At 42.8% G+C, this 14431-nt stretch overlaps 1 protein-coding gene across 2 annotated transcripts in view; it reads right to left on the bottom strand.

Moving 5' to 3' along the window:
* Window positions 1–14431, bottom strand: part of LOC145989808 (monocarboxylate transporter 14) — a 277996-nt gene that overhangs the window by 61522 nt on the left and 202043 nt on the right. For both annotated transcript variants that reach the window (XM_083125169.1, XM_083125170.1), the window contains one exon: window positions 2526–2669. In XM_083125169.1, the coding sequence (XP_082981295.1) occupies window positions 2526–2669 (144 nt within the window). The remainder of the gene's footprint in view (window positions 1–2525; window positions 2670–14431) is intronic.

Here is a 14431-nt window from a genome sequence, read left to right as displayed (position 1 = left end):
AGCACAAGACTCCGCGTAACCAATACTCACGTGATCCTCTTTGCCTTCCTGTCATGCTGACCTTCGCGTGGAAGACGTTTCTCGGTGTTAAGACAGGCAAAATCACCCGATCATCGAAGGGTGCAATGTGTGTTACCTACCCTCCTGCATTACTTGCTCCTATTAAAGCCTTATGGGGAAGACCTTGTTTCGATAACTGTACATTGTAAAGAGTAGGCTATTCATCAAGTTCTTACGAATGTAATACCTGATACGTGTTAAATTAATTTATGTTAATTTATACATTATATTACCGAATAAGATTACCAAACCTAATAAAATGTTCGTGGTACAGTGCTGATCACATCACTCCCACTCAGGGCCGGATCAAGAAAGTGTGCGGCGTTACCCCCCCACACCCCCTATACGCCATTACGCCATCATGGCGTGGTGCTAAGCACAGGGGAGCACTTTACCTTTTTCTACAGTTTGAAATAAATCTTACATGATCTCATAAACGTAACAAAGTATCAGAATACGATTATTACAGACAGACAGATAGATTATTACAGTCTTCTTCCTTTTTAGAATGCGCACGACTGCATGTACACACAATGGCAAAAGTAAGTCCTACCAGATTAAAGAATGAAGAATTTAAACGGCATAATAATAATTTTTGGGAACATCAAATACAATGTATCTATTCAAAGACAGTGTTAAGACATCAAAATTATATTAAATTTAATTACAAATGATGCAACGCGAGCTATTTAATTTCTTAATTTTCAGATAAAATCAGAATATATCGCATTTTCCATTTCTATTCTCGCCATTTCTACCGTTGCCATTTTTTATTTTTGCCATTTTTCCCTTTGTCATTTTTTTCCGCTTGCCATTTCCACTTTGCCATTTTTACCTAAATTCTGATATTCGAATGCCGTCCGAAAAGGTAACCCCTACCCCGTGTGATTTGCAAGACAGGTGAGGCATGTTCGAAGGCGTAACATTCTGAAAAGAAGTGGGGGAGATGGATTGTTGTTTTCCTATCAAGGGCGAAAAATTTTGAACGCGCAAACAGTAGGCGGATCTAGAATTTTTCATCTTGGAGGGGCACAGAAAAATGCGGTAAGCACATTACAAGGAAATATATTGTGAATATTTTTCGATATATTAAAAACAGAAAAAAAATATAATTATTCGCATCAAGACTATTGCAAGGGTTCGTTTGATATCCAACTTGTGGTCAGATAAACTAAATGAAATCCGAAACACTGTGCAACGTAGCTCTACCAGGAAATGAACCCAGGACCATTTGATTGTCTACTAATAGCATTAATAGATTTTCGTGAAATAGAACTAGTTCTAAGATATTGGTATTAACAAAGACCATAGAAAGGGATATGCTTGAGAATTAATTTCCTGTGAAACTGTCACAAACGTGGGAAATATTCGTCTCGGATTCGAATTACATACTATAGCTCTTTTCAGTTCTTACGGCGGGCGCTCTAGAAGCTGGCAGGGGAAGTGGGGAGCGCGGAAGCGACCAATCCAGCACGATAAGAAACGTAGCGTCCAGTAGAACGAGTTTCACGTAGTGCTTTTTCCGGCCGCGTCGTGTCTTTCGGCGCCCCTGCTGTTGTCTGGTTGGTCTGTTGCGTAATCCCTGCTCCCCACTTCCCTTGGCAGAACTAGGACCGGCCGCCGTAAGAACTAGAAAATGTAGCCTCGATTAATGTATTTGTACTAAACTTTGAATTGTTATTTTACTATGTGGAAACAAATTGCTGGAACATTTTTTGTAAAGCCTAATGTTACCAACAAATGTTATCAACTTTTTGTTACCAACAACAGCAACAGATGTCAACAAATGTTGGTAACCAGAACACTACATTGTTTGACTTTATTTTTGTTAATAACTTTTGTTAACATTTTGGTTGCATGACCTCAGTTGCTGCAAAATGTGGAGGAAGTTGTACTCTCTGTGGCATTATGTGTCATTTTGGCATAAGGGAGAAGAACAAGAAGATTCAGGGTGAGACCTTCACTGTGGGCAATAGCTAATTATAGCGGAAGTGACGTGTTGGTTTTTGTCTTTTAAATTGTGGGTAAGTTTGGTCCCAAAGGACAGGCTTCTCGCGGAACAATTCAACTAAGTTCAGCACTTGATCCTTTGACCACTCCATCACACTCAAAAGACTTTCCATGATAAATAAATTACAAAACAAAATACTGGCTGTCACTAGCGTGAAGGTGGCGGAAGCAGGGAAAATGTTGCTAACATCGAAAAGGCTCTGTTTCTGTTAACATGTGTTGGTAACAAATGTTGCTAACATTATTTGATCTTAACCTACTTCTTGTGGATAACAAAATTTATGTTGCTAACATGAGATGTTGATAACAAATTCACAAGCGTTTTTCGAAATGTACCAACATTTGTTGGCAACCCCGGTCGGCTTAATACTTTCTCGTCCCTTTTGGGGGGCACTTGCCCCTCCCGCTAAATCCGTCAATGGTGCAAACAAGAGAATGCAATTGCAGCAACTTACCTCCGAGAACCCCATACGTGACCTTGAGATAGTTGACGCTCGTGGCGAAGAACGACAGGATGAAGCCCACGCAGCCTATTACGCTCCCTAAGATCGTCACCAGGCGGAAGCCAAACTTGTTTGCTAGGGCGCTGACGAAAGGGCCTACAAATAGACAAAAGAAAATCAATTTAGATCCTGAGAAGCTTGAAAGGCTTCTACAAAATCTAAACGGAAATGATTTTGTTACACACACTCCCATACTTTCAGGAGTGCGTGCAGAAATCTGATTATTCTAGGGATGAAAGGAGTTTAAGTGGGTGATCGTATCAGTATAATTATCAGGGTGGATGAAAATCATGATTTTCATTTGAAAAATCATTCATTATATTTAAATCGGAATTTTTTATTTAAATCGATTAAGAAAAACATGCTTAAATTTATTTTTTATTCGGCACCGTACATATGGATATATTTTTTTCATGGAAAGGTTTTTTTCTGGTACACAGCCTTGTACGAGTAAAATGTTTGAATAGTTTCATTAAAGCGAATAAAAACATTATGTTAGCATACATTAATAATATTAACAATAATATTAACAAATGAAAATTATATTAAAGAGGAAATAAAAAGTAGGCTTAATTCAGGAAATGCATGTTACTTCTCTCTTCATAGACCTTTGTCTTCTCGTTTAATATCTAAGAAACTAAAAGTTAAAATACACAAAACAGTAATTTTGCCTGTAGTATTATATGGGTGTGAAACTTGGTCCCTTACATTGAAATAGGAACATAAATTGAGAGTATTTGAAAATAAGATCCTTAGGAAAATATTTTGACCTAAAAGGGATGAGGAGACAGGTGAGTCGAGAAGGTTACATAATTTAGAAGTACATAATTTGTATTCATGTCCAGATATTATTAGAATGATTAAATCAAGAAGACTTAGGTGGGCAGGCCATGTGGCACGCATGGGAGGAAAAAGAAGAGTTTACAGGATTCTTGTTGGGAAACCTGATGGTAAGAGACCTGTAGGAAGGCCAAGACGAAGATGGATGGACAACGTTGAGATGGACCTAAAGGAAATCGGTAGGGATGGAAAAGAGTATATAGATCTTGCTCAGGATAGGGACAGATGGAAGACCTGTATTGCTGCAGTCATGAACCTTCGGGTTTAAGAAAGCTACAGAGTTAGTTAGTTATCTTAGCATACATTTTTCTGTTTCTGATACTGTATATGGACCTACTTTGTTGAATGCGTTAATGAAACTTCAATAATTTCAGTAACTTTTCTTCCAATGAAAATTAAACTTTCAGGATACACTATGTAATTGTAACTTTTTCTAGTTTTGTAGCTGAAATTTGGCGACTTTTTAAACGATAGTTTGAAAACTATTAGCTGCCGTATTTATTTGTAGCTTAATTATGATAAGGACACTATTTACGGTTTAATATGAGTAGACCTAGTGGCCGGGTACCCAGTCATCATTTGGAGCTCGAACCATCATTTGGAGCTCGATCGCCTTAATGGATTTCTCTCGTAAGGCATGTGTTGCCAACTCCTTACCCGAAAAAATCACCAAGATTATGACGCTCGTCGTAGCTTTTTATGATGTACATTTTGAGAGCAGAGTTGACAACACTGTGGGTTTACTGTAGCCTTTTATGAGGGGGGGGGGGGGTCTATTGCCCTCTGTTTACATCTGGCAACACTACCGTAGATTGACAGTGTTGTTAACCTACTGGGTTTTTCACTGTAAATTTTCATCAAAGGGCCTGAGGGGGTCCATGTATTTTTTATGTCTGGCAACACTGTTGGGGGCCTAGTGTTGGCGACACTGTGGGTTTACTGTAGCCTTTTATGAGGGGGGTTTATTGCCCCCTTTTTATATTTGGCAATTTTATTGGATGTTCCTTTTATTTAAGGCTCGAAATTATTATTTGAGGCTTGAAATCATCATTTGATGCTCGTCGGTGTTGCCTACCCACTCTACAAAAATTCTACTATATCGTAACAATATGATTTTTCACTGGCTAAGCTAACCTACAAATAGGAATTGGCGGCACTGACTTATAAACCAACTGGGTCCTCTTGGCATGTTTTTTCATGATGTGTTGCTAGGCTATTGAGCATCTTGGCGTATACAATGTATATATTTTTGAGGGGGAGGGGTTATAGCTTTTTACGCTGTACGAATACTGGAAGCTTGACAGTGACAACCAACAGAGTAGGTAACACTAGTTTCTGACAGTGAATTTAAAATAAAATATTAAACAAAATACATGAGTAAGCACTGTGATTACAAATAGTACCAGTGTTATGCCCCCCCCCCAACTCCAACTGGACAACTGGGGAAAATAATTGTACAACAATTTGTACCTAATTGTACAATACTTGTACCTAATTGAGAGAGCCTTCCCGCAACTTACTTCATGCACAATTTATATGATTTTACAACTGTGAAAAGAAAGCATATGTGTTCTGTATGCACACATTCATTCTTATTTTTCGAAGTTGAATGGAAGCACATGTTTTTTTACGCTCTCGTAATACTGACCTTGCCCCAGTGATTTTAAATTGCTTCCATCCGGTTTTATTTTCTGTGCTATTTCCGCGTGCACGCAACATTCGCTTTCAATAGTTTAATGAAATACAGAAGGAGTGTTAGTTTAGCAGGTTTTGAGTTTACAATTTATTAAATTAAACAATAATTTATGTAAGATTATACTTGTACTTACCGAACACAAAATAATAAAAGCACATGTGAATCTTTGCGTGCGTTCATGTTATATGACGGCTGAGTAAAAAATAATGTTGACTCCCCGAAAGATAAAAGTTCCCGGTTCGACATCAGATGCATGCAAATTTTATGTTTTGCTCTCCAAAATCTTGATTTTTATGTTTGTGCTATTTGTCATACAGCAGAGGAGAAGAGGGGAGAGGGCAGGGGAGGGGGTACTATTAGCGCCATCTATTAGCAAACAATAGAAATAAAAAAGTAGCGTCAAACTTTTTCAACACCCAAAAATTTTAAACGTCCTCGCGTAGTAATACGATCTAGCTGAAGATGTTTGAAGGAGTACTCTTAGTCGACGAAGCTAATTGCTAGGGCCCATATATTGCTAAAATGTTCTTTGATTTGCATATTTCTCATACCGCCATATGTTGTTCTAGTTGACTTCTTCCAAAAAAAATGCTAATTAGCGAGAGTTAATTAAGCAAGGCAAGTAAAAGAAGCAAATAGGACAATATGTGGTGGCGTGAGAATATGTAAAAATTCGATTCAGAGGTGGATCGAATTAAAATTGGGGGATATTTTGCATTTTTTCCCTATAATGTACAAAACATTTACCGTACATAATCTTTTCCATTTACAACAGTATAAAATAAGAGGAATGTGTGACAATATCTATATTAATTAGGAAGGTATGTTGTATGCTAGGTTAGCTAATTGTGTCTTCTACAACTTTACTGTATAGAGGAAAGATGGAAAAAGAGAGCTCTACAAAAACTAACGCTCTTAACAATATTGTACGCCCCGTGAAAATTATATATAAATAAGGCATAAACGTATTATCTGCTTTCATGTCAGATTTTCCCGACCTGTGAGCTGTAGTGTTTAGGTGACAAGCGACGCGCTCAAATATAATACCGTTGACAATATTGAACGCCCCGTGAAAATTATATATAAATAAGGCATAAACGTATTATCTGCTTTCATGTCAGATTTTCCCGACCTGTGAGCTGTAGTGTTTAGGTGACAAGCGACGCGCTCAAATATAATACCGTTGACAATATTGAACGCCCCGTGAAAATTACATATAAATAAGGCATAAGCGTATTATCTGCTTTCATGTCAGATTTTCCCGACCTGTGAGCTGTAGTGTTTAGGTGACAAGCGACGCGCTCAAATATAATACCGTTGACAATATTGAACGCCCCGTGAAAATTATATATAAATAAGGTATAAGCGTATTATCTGCTTTCACGTCAGATTTTCCCGACCTGTGAGCTGTAGTGTTTAGGTGACAAGCGGCCCGCTCAAATATAATACCGTTGACAATATTGAACGCCCCGTGAAAATTATATATAAATAAGGCATAAGCGTATTATCTGCTTTCACGTCAGATTTTCCCAACCTGTGAGCTGTAGTGTTTAGGCGACAACCGACCTGCTGAAATATAATACTGTTGACAATATTGAACGCCCCGTGAAAATTATATATAAATAAGGCATAAGCGTATTATCTGCTTTCATGTCAGATTTTCCCAACCTGTGAGCTGTAGTGTTTAGGTGACAAGCGACGCGCTCAAATATAATACCGTTGACAATATTGAACGCCCCGTGAAAATTATATATAAATAAGGTATAAGCGTATTATCTGCTTTCATGTCAGATTTTCCCAACCTGTGAGCTGTAGTGTTTAGGTGACAAGCGACGCGCTCAAATATAATACCGTTGACAATATTGAACGCCCCGTGAAAATTATATATAAATAAGGTATAAGCGTATTATCTGCTTTCATGTCAGATTTTCCCGACCTGTGAGCTGTAGTGTTTAGGTGACAAGCGGCCCGCTCAAATATAATACTGTTGACAATATTGTACGCCCCGTGAAAATTATATATAAATAAGGCATAAGCGTATTATCTGCTTTCATGTCAGATTTTCCCGACCTGTGAGCTGTAGTGTTTAGGGGACAAGCGACCTGCTGAAATATAATACTGTTGACAATATTGTACGTATATTGTATTGTATAGGAGACTAGAAGCATATAATTTGGCGAAAAAAAAACCCAAATAAGATCATAGAAAATAGTTAAAAAAAAGTGAGCAATTATATTTTGCATTGCACAGCATTTGGTATTAAATAACATACCCCCAAAAAATCTCTGCATTATGCGTTCTGTAAAAAATTGCCCTACGTGCCAAATTGGTGTGTCAAGTCAACATTTTCAAAGGCACTGTCGTACTTGTGTGCCGGGAAAGCGAATATGTGCAACCAAACTGTGCTCTAAGTGTGGAAAAAATATTTCTATTGACAACTTCAAGCGACACCAGCTTACTTGCAAGAGCACTGGAACATCTCTACCGCAACCTTCCAAGCGAAAGGTAGAAGTAACCTCCCTCAATGCATCGCCACCTGCCAAACGCGTCAAGCTGGCGAAGAAAGCAGACCGATTTGCGTTTGAGCATTTATTAGAAGACTTTAACATAACATCAGACAGCTCATGCGATGTGCGTAGTTTTCTGGAGAGCGAGCGAGCTAAGATAATATCCATCCTCAACGATGCATTGGCTACATACTCCACTAAATTCTATGCTGTGCTATGCTGCAAGTATAAGAAACCATCTGATGAAATATATAAATTCTTCCATGCGACAAAAGCAAAAACACTGCATCAGGCAGATATCACTGACCTCGACAGCATCTACGACAAGTTTGTCGAGGAGTTTGTGGCAAAGCACGAGGAGCATCAGGCTAAAGGCTCGGGCGGTTCGCTGTGTGGCGACCCCCACGAACTTTGTCTGACGCTTAGCAAGTTCCTGCCACTGGCAGGGTCTAGCTATATTGCCCTGCCACCCGAGGTTGAAGCAAGGAAAGCTGTTCTCAATATTCAGAACAAAGACACCAAATGCTTCCTCTGGTCGGTGCTGGCAGCATTGCACCCTGTTCACTGGAAAAACAGTCCACGCCGTGTTAACCACTACACGCAGTATGAGTCGGAACTGGAGGATGCAATGGCCGGGATTGCCTACCCTGTAGAAGTCTCGCATATTCGCAAGTTTGAGGTTCGTGCTCGTGACTTGTTGGGCCTACAATTAGCCATTAATGTTTACGGTCTCACCGAGAACGAAAATGAGGTCCACCCCATCCGGGTGAGCAACGTGAGCAACAACAACGAGGTACGAGAAATCAACCTCCTGCTCATCAAGGACGAGACCCATCACCATTACACCCTTATCCGTTCCCTCTCTCGGCTTGTTTCGACCCAACGGAGCAAAGACAAAACCCACGTCGAGGTGTGTCGCAGGTGCTTGGCTACATTTAATAATCGAGAACAGCAGGGTTACCGGCGCATCAGAGGTCCCAACATTGCTGCTGAGAAGCTAGCTCGCCACATGTTCTACTGTGGTACCAACGAGCCTGCACGAATTATCCTGCCCGAACCTGGTGCAGTAGAGTGCTTTCGCATGCACAGTGCTATGGTGAAGCATCCTGCCTATATTGTAGCAGACTTCGAGGCCTTTCTTCAACCTCTGTCTAACTGCGAGCCCAACCCCGAAACATCCTCTACCATTCCTTTCCAAATCCACGAGGCCTCGAGTTACTCCTATGTTGTGGTGTGGCGAGACCAACATATTGCCTCCGAGCCCTATGTGTATCGCGGTCCCGACCCGGCCAAACACTTCCTGGAGAGAATGCAACAGGAAGCCATCAAGATAGGGAAGGTGCTGTTGGCCCCCAAGCCCATGCTGCCTCTGTCTCCCAAAAACAAGCATCAGCACGAAATGGCTCTAAATTGTCCTGTTTGCAACTCGGTCTTCACTGACGATAACAAAAAGGTCCACCACCATGACCATTATGGGACCGGAAGCTACATTGGCCCGTGGTGCAACAGATGTAACTTGAGAGCCAGGGACCCGCGCTTCATACCGGTCTTTTTTCACAATGGCTCGGGATATGATTTCCATCACTTGGTTACACATCTAGGGTACGACAATGCGAGAATCAATGTCCTGGCGCAGAACGAGGAGCGTTATATTAGCATCAGCAAGTGGGTGCCGATCCCCAACTCAAGCAAGAGCATCGAGCTTCGGTTCCTCGACTCTCTGAGGTTCCTCCAGGCAAGCCTCGATGCTCTTGCTGGGAAGCTCAGAGACGACCAACTAGCCATTACCACATCAAGTTTCCCGAACTTAGATGTCGCACTCATCAGACGTAAAGGGGTCTACCCCTACGAATACGTCACAGACCCTTCCAAGTTCGAAGAAGAGTTGCTGCCTCCCCAGGATAAGTTCTACAGCCAGCTGAGAGGTTCTGGTATTACCGACGAGGAGTACAAGCATGCTCAGTCTATGTGGGTCGAGTTGGGTTGCCGAACTTTCGGTGATTACCACGATGCATACCTGAAGCTTGATGTGACGCTTCTTGCCGATGTGTTCCAGGCGTTTCGGGCGACTGCGATAAACATTTACAACCTGGACCCTGTATATTTTTACAGCCTTCCTGGACTGGCATGGTCGGCCATGCTCCTGCTGACTAAAGTTAAACTTTCACTTATCACCGATAATGATATCATGCTTTTCATCGAGAGAGCTATCCGGGGCGGCATGGTCCAAGTGTCGCAACGCTTCGCACACGCCAACAATCCCCACATGGCCACTGGTTACGACCCCTCCCAACCATCAAGCTACATCATGTACACTGACGTGAATAATCTTTACGGGCACTCCATGATGCAGCCACTCCCAACAGGACAGTTTGAGTGGGCTGACCCCTCCAACTTCGACATCGAAAAAGAGTGCGACGAGTTTGGGTTTTTTGCCGAGGTGGACCTCGACTTCCCCGAGAAGCTGCAGGATACATTCTGTGACCTTTCGCCTGCTCCGGAATTGAAGTGCCCACCTGGCTCGGATCAACCGAAGCTCGTCATGGACTTGGAGCCCAAAAAGCGTTATGTGCTACACTACCGGAACCTCCAGTGGTTAATGCAGCAAGGGGTCTCGGTCAAAGCAGTTTACGGCGTGCTCTTGTTCAGGCAGTCTCCATGGTTGAAGCCGTACATCGAACTGAACACCAAACATCGCACTGATGCCACTTCGGAACTTGATCGCGATTTTTTCAAATTAATGAACAATGCGGTATTTGGGAAGACCATGGAGAATGTGCGAAATCGCGTTGATGTGAGGTTGGTGACGAAGAAAACACAGTGTCGTCGACTTGTTGCAAGCCCGCTGTTTAGGTCTCGAACAATTTACAACGAACAGATGTCTCTGATTCACATGAACCGGGGCAAGGTGCTACTCAACAAGCCCATCTATGTGGGAGCTGCAGTTTTGGATCTGAGCAAGTTGTGCATGTTCGAGACATATTACGGCATACTACGTGCACACTACAACCACAATATCTCGCTCCTCTACACAGACACGGACAGCTTGGTGTACCATGTTCGCACGGCCGATGCATATGGTGATATAGCCAAAGTTCCAGCTCTTGTCAAGCTCTTCGACACATCGGGCTATCCCCAGCTAAACCGGTATGGAATTCTGCCCCGGAACAAAAAAATACCCGGCAAACTCAAGGACGAGAAAGACGGGGATGTGATTGTGGAGTTTGCTGGACTTCGTGCCAAAGCCTATGCGATCCGGGCTGAGGGTTCAGTAACAAAAAAGGCAAAGGGTGTAAGCAGGCAAGTGGTTCGGGAGCACCTCAAGTTTGAGGATTACCTCGAGTGCCTCAGAACAAAATCGCCCATTCTACAAAAAGAGCATCGTATCCAAAGCGTCGATCATGTGCTTACAACTAATATTGTCAGGAAAGTTGCTCTGGATGCACACGACGACAAGAGGTGTATTCTTGAATGTGGGGTCCATACACTTCCGTGGGGCCACTATCGCCTCCAAACTAGTAAGGCCTGCCCAGAGTGCAACAAAAAGTAATAGGCAATGCGAAAAAAAAAAAACAATTTTAATTTACTTCCACTTCCTCGATTACATGCATGCATGACACAGCAAAATTAAACTTCTGGAAACTGCTAATTGCAATTTGTACTTATATATATAAAATTCCACATTTCTTATTGTGTGCTATTTTTTTTTATTTATTTAAAACTGTTCAGTCACTCTTTCATTCTTGACGTCATACACAAATGTTTTCTCTGCAATAAGAATGACACTGCACAGAGTATCTGCAGGCAAGGCATCGTGGAACTCGCATACAATCTTGATGTTGGTACGATCGTTGACCACAACCTTCTTCCTCTTAGATGTGTTGATGACGGTCATGGGTCTCCGTGCTTTGAATTCGCTGGGCGCGTAGTACACGTCCACGCTTCCCTCGGTCACGCGTTTGTAAGCCGTGTAAGCTTCGTAAAGTTTGAGGTAATCGTTTTTGGTCACGTCAAGGTTGTAATTCTCGCGCGGGAACACTTCGTTGCGTCCATTTTTGAGGTAAACGTTCTTGATCTTGCAGTCGTCGAACTTGCTGGAATCTTTTTCCTGATCGTTATCGCGTCCGGTCTGAAAAAGCACTACGACGAAATCTGGCATGTCGAACTGTATGTTGTTGAACTGCGTCGTCACGTCGAATTCCATGTGACTTCCCGACGCCATCTTCTGCACGCACTGGTAACCGTGAAAGTGAATCGGCACCTGCGGACTTTTCAAGATCTCCGCTTTGTACTTGAGGGCGTAGTTCGTTTCGTATTCCACCACCGGCATTCTCAATTCCATGCTCCGGATGACACATTTCGCCGCTTCGGGTAAAGTGTTGGCTATCGGCGTGGTGCCGTCCGGACCCAAAGTAGCGTATCGCATCAGTGCGTCGTTGTCGTTGGCCGCTCTTCGAAACGTAACCCTCAGTCCTCCCTTCCACATGATCTCCTTGTAGTCCGAGAAGAAACCAGGCAGCAGACGCATGGGAAAGAGCACCGTGTGACTTTTCGTCGATATTTTGGTTCCGGCTTCGAATCCCCCGGCCTGGTAGTACGCTGCGTCCGTTTTGGATAATTTCAACGTTCCCACCGCCGTCGACGTGATGCCTGGATAATCTATTCTGTTGATGACGGTGTTGTGTTTCCTCACCTCCACCTGCGAGAACAGGTGAGGCACGAAGTTGTCCACGAGTATCAAGTTTGCTGCTGCGGGAAACGCGTCTCCGCTTTCTTTCTTCACCACGTCGAATTGAAGGTAGAGGTCCGCTCTGTGAGGATGAACGAACCCGTCGCCTACGTCCACGTCGTATTCGATCTCCCTGTTCGCTTCGTTCAGATTGGCGAACGTGCGACGGTTGGGAGGGAAAGATTGCAATTCGTAACTTTCGATTTGCTCCATTTTACATGTATGGTTATTTATTATACGTTGATCTCCACGATGGCCGTCGTAGTGGCACCTGCGAAATCCACCACGTCTCCTTTCTCGTTCGTCACCACCAACTCTATGTCGTCTATGCGGTTGCGACATACTGGAAAATAGATCGGCGAAGAGGGCGTGTAGATGATCGGTTCCATGAACTCGGAACTTGGTTTGAAAGTGGCTATGATTCCCGTCTGCTTGTGACTTCCCAGTAATCCGTCCGAAGATTTCGTGATCATGCCTTCGGCCACGTTACAGTATACGTTCAGAGTCTCTATGGCCAAGAATTTAGGAATGTTGGTTGCTACGTGCTTGATGCCAGCTTCGAGTTTGGTGTCGTTCTCGAAACCTAAAAGTTCTCCCATGGTGCCCAGGTCCACGGTCTCCGTCGCGGATAGGATTTCCACTCTGTGCGTGACCGAATTTTGAGAAAGGTACGTGCCTTTGGGTAATTGAGCTTGCAAAGTGGAAAGATTGTATTGTCCTGGCGTGACGACGATGTGTTCGCTTCCGACGCTAATTTTGTTGTTGTGCTGCGTGACGTTAGGTATGAGGTACATGCTGTAGAATGCACGCAGAGCCACGGATTTAGGATAGACGATGTCGTCGTGCAGCGTGAGTTTCAAGATTGAAGATTCGCTCGTGAGATGGAACACGCCCATCCTAGTGATGCTGTTTGAGGTTCCACAATGCTTTCTGGAAATCCTCGATCGTAGGGTTATTTATTTTAGAGAGAAACGCGAGCACGGATAGGCAGAGATGGCCGCAGTTCACGTCTCCGAAATTTTGAATGCGTTCGTCGTTGTAGTATATGGAGGTTTTGTTCGTTTTCAGATAATGAATTAAATTTGTAGGTGGAACACCTCCGAAAGAATCGAAAACGAATGCTTTATCATCATTTTTGTGGTAACATATCCAATGCGTGCCTGGATTTTCTTGACCGTCCAAGTTGACTACTCCGCATTCTCTTCTTTTAACGCTTGAAGGTAACGAGTCGGACATGAAAACTCCTCTGAAGTGTTTGATTTGTAACGGTTCGATCAGAGATTCAATGTCTCGGTTGGTGAGTGCTTCTGTTTCTTTTTTTTAAACTTTTTCATCACGCCCTTCCCCTTTTTCTTCTCCATGGCCAGGTTGTGACGTTTCTGTTCTTCCAACTCGGCCTTGTTCTTCTTCGAGTCGATGACGGTTTTCGCGATGGCGGCGCTACCGCCGGCTAAACTTCCAACAGCCCCCAATGCTGCTAGGATGGCCGGGATGCTGAATATGAAACCTCCGACCTTTTGCTGTTTCCGCGAACGCTGCAATCTTTTCAATTGAGGTGTGCTGAGCAGCAATTTCATTCCGTGTCCTTTCGACAAGCAAGAACGTTTCTTCTCGCGTTGTTTCTTGGTGAGTAACCCATCGAGGGCACCTAGATTTTTCAGATTGGAGTATGGTATCTGGTACACGACACCCTTGGGCTTCATGTTGATGCTCTATGTGTTATTTTCACGGTATGTTATTTATATATATATTCTGAGATTTTTTTCTTGTGTAGTTTTTTTTACGGTATGTTATTTATATATAAATATTCTGAGATTTTTTTTTCACGGCCCCGCAGTCGCTACACAAATTCTATTACGTGCTTCGTTTTCTTGCCAAGAAGTTCCTTTGCCCCCTTGTACACGATTCGAGTTTTGTTCTCGATTAAAATAGATAGCTTCTCGTCCGATAACATGTTAGCGTATCGATCTGGTAAAAATAGACTGTATTGTGCGTTGAGCAACAGGCGTACCTTGGGACCATACTGGGTAGAAACGATTGAACCGGAAGTTATCGTGTAAGATTTGCCGACTTCCAATTCCCGAAT

The sequence above is a fragment of the Lepisma saccharinum genome, chromosome 7, assembly GCF_977018435.1.
Source record: "Lepisma saccharinum chromosome 7, izLepSacc3.1, whole genome shotgun sequence".
NCBI classification, from domain to species: domain Eukaryota; kingdom Metazoa; phylum Arthropoda; class Insecta; order Zygentoma; family Lepismatidae; genus Lepisma; species Lepisma saccharinum.
This window is presented reverse-complemented; position numbering and strand designations above follow the sequence as displayed.